Here is a 7,353-nt window from a genome sequence, read left to right as displayed (position 1 = left end):
GTATGGCCGACAGTTCGTTCAGACTCGTATATTTCATAGTCATTTCCTCCCTGAACAATGATAAATCACATATTGGTTATATGAAAAGGAAACCTCTGATGAACAATCTGATTCTTTTATGCCAAGGATTGTTTTTCCTGGCAATTCTTCAACAAATTTGTTTGGGGTATCACAAAGAAAGATTAAGAAAAGAAAATTATTAATTTCCAAGATTTCAATGATTCGAGGCCACAGTAATGAATAGTTAATATCAAATCCAAATCTATTGTACAAGCCATATAAAATTCATAGGTGAAACATTGATAGATATCCTGTTAGATTTGATGTAATCCATATATATTTCCACAATGGTATGATATTGTGGGGACTTTTCCATCTTATAACCCGGATTTTTTCTATGTATTTTCAATGTGGGACTTTGATTGTTATCCCAATAATCTACCCCTCAAACAAAAGACCACTGGGAGCCCTTATTGATACGGGTCCCAATGGACCCGCCTCCTTAACGATCCCAACAAATCCCTTATTAAGAGCTCCCACCACATGGAGCCACCCTCAAACAAAGGACCACTGGGAGCCCTTATTGGTACGGGTCCCAATGGACCCACCCCTTTAACGGTCCCAACAAATCCCTTATTAAGAGCTCCCACCACATGGAGCCGCTCTGATACCACTATTAGATCCGATGGAATCCATATCTCCACAACAGTACGATATTGACAACTTTGAGCCGATGCCCTCATGGTTTTGTTTTTGGGCTTAACCCAAAAGACCTCGTATTAATGAGATATTTTCCATCTTATAATCCTAGGATCTTTTCTATGTATTTTCAATGTGGGACTTTGATTGTTATCCCAACGTATTCTTGATGCAAAGTCTTGGAAGTCAAACTACTAAACTTTCATTTAAGATTTGGCTACTTATGGATCACTTTCCTCTCTCTTAAAAACTTAATTTACTAAACTAGGTCATGCAATTATTCCTAGAATAATAAACAAATTGGACATGAGAAATAAAGAGTAATCCCTACTTTGCTTGTATCTTCATTGTAAATTAGACTGTCAATGCGTGCATGATAGTCCCAAATTGATGTAATTTGCAACTAGCAAGGACCGAATGAATATAAAATAAAATCTAACTCAGATTTGTGAATTAGTTTCTATGGAGTAACTTAGCAAAGAGTAATTAAGCCATGTGAAACTACTTATTGCTAGCAAGTCCAATAGTTACGAACAGAGACAAGCAACTGGCACTCAAGAAGAAAGCTGAAGGAAAACTACCTTGTAGGTTTTGTCACCAAAAAAGTGGATTTCCTGGAATTCATCAAGGTATTTCAAGCAGTAAGTCTTGTCCCAACCTCTAGGGAAAACCTACAATCAGAAACAAGCAAGTAAAATGGTGATTAATCTTGCTATTTAGGTCATATATTAGATCTACACAATATAAACACATGGTGATGCTTGTAAGTTAACTTACGTCAAAACTTATTTGCCCCCCGATTGAGAATGTTAGATCCATGTGTGCAAACTTTTCACGCAACACAGAGACCATCTTTGGTCGTACATTGTGAACCTAAAAGACAATAGAACACAAACTTTCACCAATAGTTCAAGGAGACATCCAATATTAAAGCCAAAACATTGAGCATCATAAACATATTTTTACAGAAAAGTACAAGCCTTATCATATTTTTCAAATTCATCACGTTCCTCTTGGCTGCAGTTCCTTCCAATTGGAGAGACATTCAACATTCCACTTCGAAACTCTATAAAAGTCCCTCTGAACACCAAGAACCCTCAAGGGATATGAGTTGGAGGTATAAAGGTTAAACTGAAACTGTTACTAAAAAATATTCTTCACCACCTTTTTATTGGAATCTCCAAATCGGCGATATAATGGAGAGTAAAATTAATGAGCTCCTACACAAGAAGTTAATCTTTTAGCTATAGTGAAACACAGCAACAAGTAGCAGTCTAAATATAGTATCTCACCTTCAGTTTATCCTCCCCGAGGAATGATTTCAAACTCTGTAAAACATCAGAGAAATCCTTTAGATTACCAAGACCAGAAGAGGAAAGAGGACAAGAATGTTCTAGTTGTTAAACTTGACCCTAGTCCTGTAAATTTGATTGGAGTTTCTTTTCAAAAGTTAGTATATGATAGATACTGAAGTAGCATCTCTTCAGCTCCCACTTACAATTCTATAAGTTATGTAGTGTAATACTGAGCATCCATTTGAACTCTAAACTGAATCTCTCTTATGCAATAAAATAAGAGAACTAGATCATCTGAAGATGATTAGCTAAGCATCAATGAAGAGAACAACTAAGAAAAAAATTGACAAGGCTCCTTCACTAATAAAAAGAATAAACCTCCGTCAATGATACAGACTGTCATGTTCAGGGATAGAAGGTTGAATGATTGTAGGTATGCCATATAGTAAACAGATCCAGTTAAAATCAGAACATCTCGCAAACAAACATTGGTTGAATCCAACAACAATGAACCATAAAAACCTGTAGTAAACCGGATTTACACACCAAATTATTAATTAGAGCAAGTGTTGCACTGTAAATTGATAATAAAAAAACTACATATTGGAAAATGCAGTTATATTCCTTCCTTCTGATTAAGTTCTCTTTTTTTCTTCAAAATGCATGTTCCAGAGGGAAAAACAGATCAAGAGTCATTCACAGTGATACAAACCGAAGTAAATATTATGTTGTAACAACCAAGATATAGTATACAGTTACAGTTACCTGTCGACCAATTAGTTCCTTATTTTTGTGAGCAAGAAGACCATTTTCGGAGAATACATAGTCATAGTCATTTAGAACTGCATAAGAAGGTTAGACATCAGGAGTGTACCACAATGATAAAGAAATGTAAAGATGCATGCAGATGTAGTATTTAACTGATACCACAATGCAACATCAGGAAAACCAGCATTGCTTGCCTTCACCAACTCAAGCAGTAAGAAGTCAATAAAACATAATGTCTTCGTCTTGAAATCAACCAATTAAAAAACATCATTGTAACAAACTTTCTTGCCGTAACGGGACATTTCCATTGAAGAACATCATTGTTTGTTTTGTAGAATGATTGAAAATCTAGCCTTTTAAATTATTAATAATTATCCATTCTTAATATACGACCAGTAAATGAGATCCTATCGTTATCTAAGAGTACATCCTGCAATATAAATACTGTTTTGACGAAGAAGCACAACGAGAGGTTGGAACTGACCGGAATTTCCAAGTTGTTCTGTAATCTTAATCAGGTCAGATCCTCCCACAACACCTACGGTGACAACCTGCCGAAAGGAAGCCACTTAAACATTCGGTGAACTAAGCAAAATCCCACATTTCCACCAAAAAATCTGCAGATCCGGACGAGCGGTTGTCGCCTACCTTCCTCAGTCCCCGCATGAACTCCAGCATTTGCGGCGTTATCTCCTAAGAAAAGAAATCAAGCAAGAGTCAGTTGCACAGAGAGAGGGATTCATTCACTCCATCCCAGGAAGCCAAAAATCAACCTTCCTAGGTGCAGTGAGCGTCCCATCGACGTCGAAAAGAGCGATGACGCCGGGCATTCTCGCTGCCATCCCCCACCAGTTCTCCCAAAAATCGCCGAAAGATCGAGCCGACGATTTGTTTTTCTCCGGCGCAGTCGGTGCAGCAACTCGGGAAGATACGGGAGGTTTTTTAGGGTTTGTGACTTTGTTTTTACAGTTGTATTTTTTACAGCCTGGAAATTTCTAAAAGCCATATCATATTTTTTTTTTCAAAAAAAAATCCCCAAAAAAGAATCCTTCTCCTCTTTTTTTTCCAATTTTTTTTATTTAAATCGAATCAAATTAAATCGAAAAATAAAAAATAAAAAGTTAACTATTTTATTAAAAAAATCATATAAAATAACTATAAAAATATAATTTTAAAAAAACTTACATCATTAAAAATTTATCTATATATTTTTTAAAATTTTAGAATTTTAATAAAAAATAAATTTTTTAAAAAACAACCACGGGAGGGGAGGAAGACGAGAGCGCATCCACGTCCAGCGAATGATAATGATATTATCTTTTCTTGATGGTGCAATCCGCAACGGTGCAGCAACTTGGGAAGATAGCGGCGGCCCCGGGGTATAGCTGAGTTGGTTACGACGCAGCAGAGTTGCAGAAGAGGGCAAGGGTTCGATTCCTGACGAAACCAGGTAATACCCTCCTCCCGTTGGGATTGCGGATTCAACTTTTTGCAGAAGAAAAGGGAAGATAGCAGCGATAGTAGTATTTCCAATATTTATATATTATAAATTTTGTTTTTAGTAAAAATTCAATTAGATTGAATTAATCGATTGAATTTAAAAGTTTGATTCAATTATTTCAGAAATCAATTTTTTTTAAATATTAATTATTTTGATTCAATTTTTATTTAAAAATTTTTAATTTCTTTAAACTGAACTAACTAAACCTTAAATCTTTAAATCAGAAAATCTTAAGTATGTAATTCTAAATTAATTGAATAGAAAGTTAAAATTGAATAAAAATGAAAAGTTTTATTCGTTTAGTCAAAAATCGAATTAATCGATATTTTATCATTTCGATTTATTCGATTTATTCGATTTTATTAAAAAGTTGGATTGGTTCGATTAGTTCAGAAAAAATAATTTGTTCGATTTCGATTAATTAACTCAATTTGATTTTAATCTAATATTCAACCCTAAATGACATTTTATTTTAATTTGGTCTAGTTTGCTCTCAAATCAAGGTCAATGTGATCTTAATCTCTAAACTCCAGGGGATCATACTCAAGAATTCTAGTTAAAAATTAACATAATATAGAAACACCTTTGAAAAATTCAAAATAAATAATAGAGAGTACTTTTGGACTCCTTCCAACCTTAAAAATTCACAGGACCTGAAATGGGTTTAATTTGAACTCTGTAGATCGATTAGTGAATTTTGATTGAAATTCACTTATAAACTTAGGCTATTTGATTTTTTATAAATTTACACTCATTGGATAGAGTTGAGTAAAAGGAATATATATATGATGTCAAATTTTAATTCTGATCAAGGAGGCTGATGTGAGGAGACCAAGCTCAATTTGAGCTTGATAGGTTCTGATTAATAGTTTGATGTGATGAGACTAACTTGCGCATGATATGAAAGCATATCAGGCCCAAGTTTGGCCTAGTCTCCCCACTCAAAACACTTAATCAAAACTAATGTTTAACACTGTATTTATCTTCCTCTCACTCAACCCTATTGGATGAGTGCAAGTTTGTAAAATTTCAAATAGTTTAAGTCTAGTAATGAGTTTCGGTCAAAATTTACTTATCAACTTAGATAGCTTAGATTACATCATTTTCAGATCTTGTGAATTCTGAAGTCACAAAAATCCAAAAGTGCTCTTCGTTACTCATTTCGAGCTTATAGAAGTGCTCCAGTATTATTGTCATTAGCACTATTAAGGAAGCCAAAAAATAATAAAGAAGTGTCTATTTAGACTTTTTGCCATTTCAAAAACTCACATGACTTAGAATGAGTGCAATCGGAGCTCTCTAGGTCAATCAATAAATTTTGATCAAAATTCACTAATGAACCTAGACTATTTAGATTTCTGTCAATTTATAACCACATGAAAGAGTAGAAAAGGCAGATTTGATGTACCAAATCTTAATTTTAATTTTAGTAGTTAATTAAATAACAAAATTTGAATTGTATAAGGGCATCCATAATAGGGGGTATTTGGAGCGGATATTTGGAGAAATATCCGCTCGCATCAAATATCCCCTATTGGAGGCGGATATTTGACGGAAGATTTGAAATCACCGGGTTAAGAGTTATACCCGGTGATTGCAAATATTTGGTGGGACCCATAAATATTTAGGCTGTTATAAAAATATATATATATTAATTAAAAATGAAAAAAAATTAATAATGGGAATAGGTGGGACCCATAAATATTTGGTTTGTAGGATATTTGATTGTGAAAGTTGGGATATTTGAGGAAGGAGATATTTGATTGATGATGTGGATGTGGGGACCACAAATACTTGGATGAAATATCTTCATCCATTGTGGATGCCCTAAATTGATAGGTGAGAGAGGAAGGGAAAAAAAAATTTACTTTTCACAAAAGAGAGAGAGAGAGGAAGAGAGATATTGAGGTTGCATGCATCCAACCTATAAATTTTTTTTTTGATATTTAACGGAGAGATTTACTTTCCACTAAAATAATTTTTATATTTAATGGAAAGGTATTTTCTCTCCACAAATGGGGAGAGAGATATTAAATGGAGAGAAATATTAAAGTTGTATGCATCTAAACTATAGTAATAATTTTTATATTTAATCTTTGAATGTGACATACTTTGGAAATAAGTGTGTGAAAAGTTAATATTGACTTAGAGGAGTAGAATAGAAAAGTCATTATAAAATATTGCGCCCTTTAGTCATTTTCAAAATATGATGTGTAATTTGAGAATTTTTCAAATATGTGTCTTTTGGTAAATCACCTTGAAATCATTGATAATTCTAAAAACTTCATTTAAAAAAAAAAAAATTACATCAAAATATCTTAAATTTTTATATATATATATTTTAAAATTGGAGAGTTTTAGTATAAAAAATTAAATATATATATATAAATAATTAAAAAATATTTTTAATAACGTAAAATAAAATTATATTATAATTTTTTATTTTGTATTTTTAAATTTTCTATCAAAAATCTAAAATATATATATAAAGATCATAGGAGTTGAATGATATTATTTTTTTTAAAAAATAATGTTTTAAAGATTATAAATGATTTTTATATAGAATTAATTAATAAAATAATTAATTTTTTATTTGTTCGATTCAATTAAAATATAATAATTAAATTTAGGGTTGAAAAAATATTTTTAAAATTATATATGTTTTTGAAAATAAAATAAAATAAAATTATGATGTGTCTTTTATAAATTTCAAAATTTTATTTCACTACACTTTGTTATTGATAAAAATCCACTTTACTTTCCTTTTGTTCACTTTTATTAGAGAAATCATATTTAATATGAAAAGTCAAATATGAAACTCAATATGACGTTATGAATTCCATTTATACGTGACTGGATCCCATCCTAATGTAATATTAAATTTAATGTTTGACTTATCATTTCTCCTTTTATTATAAAGTCACCGACGAGGTTCATCTGGACCGTTCATTGCTTATCCTCCTCTTTTGCTTCATCTGGAGCGTTCATTGCTTCTGTTCCGTTTTTTTCTCGATTTTTTTTTATATATAAAAACACTCGCAGGGCGAAGCTAGCGATCGGCACTGTCGCGTTCATTCAATGGCGAAGCGA

The 7,353-nt window shown here is 32.3% G+C and overlaps 1 protein-coding gene across 1 annotated transcript; it reads right to left on the bottom strand.

Annotated features, from left to right (window-relative positions):
- Positions 1–5: 5 nt before the first annotated feature.
- LOC141836195 (phosphomannomutase) lies at positions 6–3,681 on the bottom strand (the record flags this gene model as incomplete). The annotated part of the gene is made up of 10 exons (XM_074723630.1): positions 3,536–3,681; positions 3,411–3,455; positions 3,247–3,313; positions 2,760–2,836; positions 1,992–2,027; positions 1,864–1,919; positions 1,680–1,779; positions 1,477–1,572; positions 1,281–1,370; positions 6–50 (listed from the first exon to the last, which is right to left on the bottom strand). Coding segments are annotated over exons 1-10 (681 nt in total), but the record flags the coding sequence as incomplete, so codon positions are not given.
- Between the last annotated feature and the right edge of the window lie 3,672 nt (positions 3,682–7,353).

The sequence above is a fragment of the Curcuma longa genome, chromosome 10, assembly GCF_044706935.1.
Source record: "Curcuma longa cultivar G26 ecotype Majalengka, Jawa Barat chromosome 10, ITB_CL_G26_1.1, whole genome shotgun sequence".
NCBI lineage: Eukaryota > Viridiplantae > Streptophyta > Magnoliopsida > Zingiberales > Zingiberaceae > Curcuma > Curcuma longa.
This window is presented reverse-complemented; position numbering and strand designations above follow the sequence as displayed.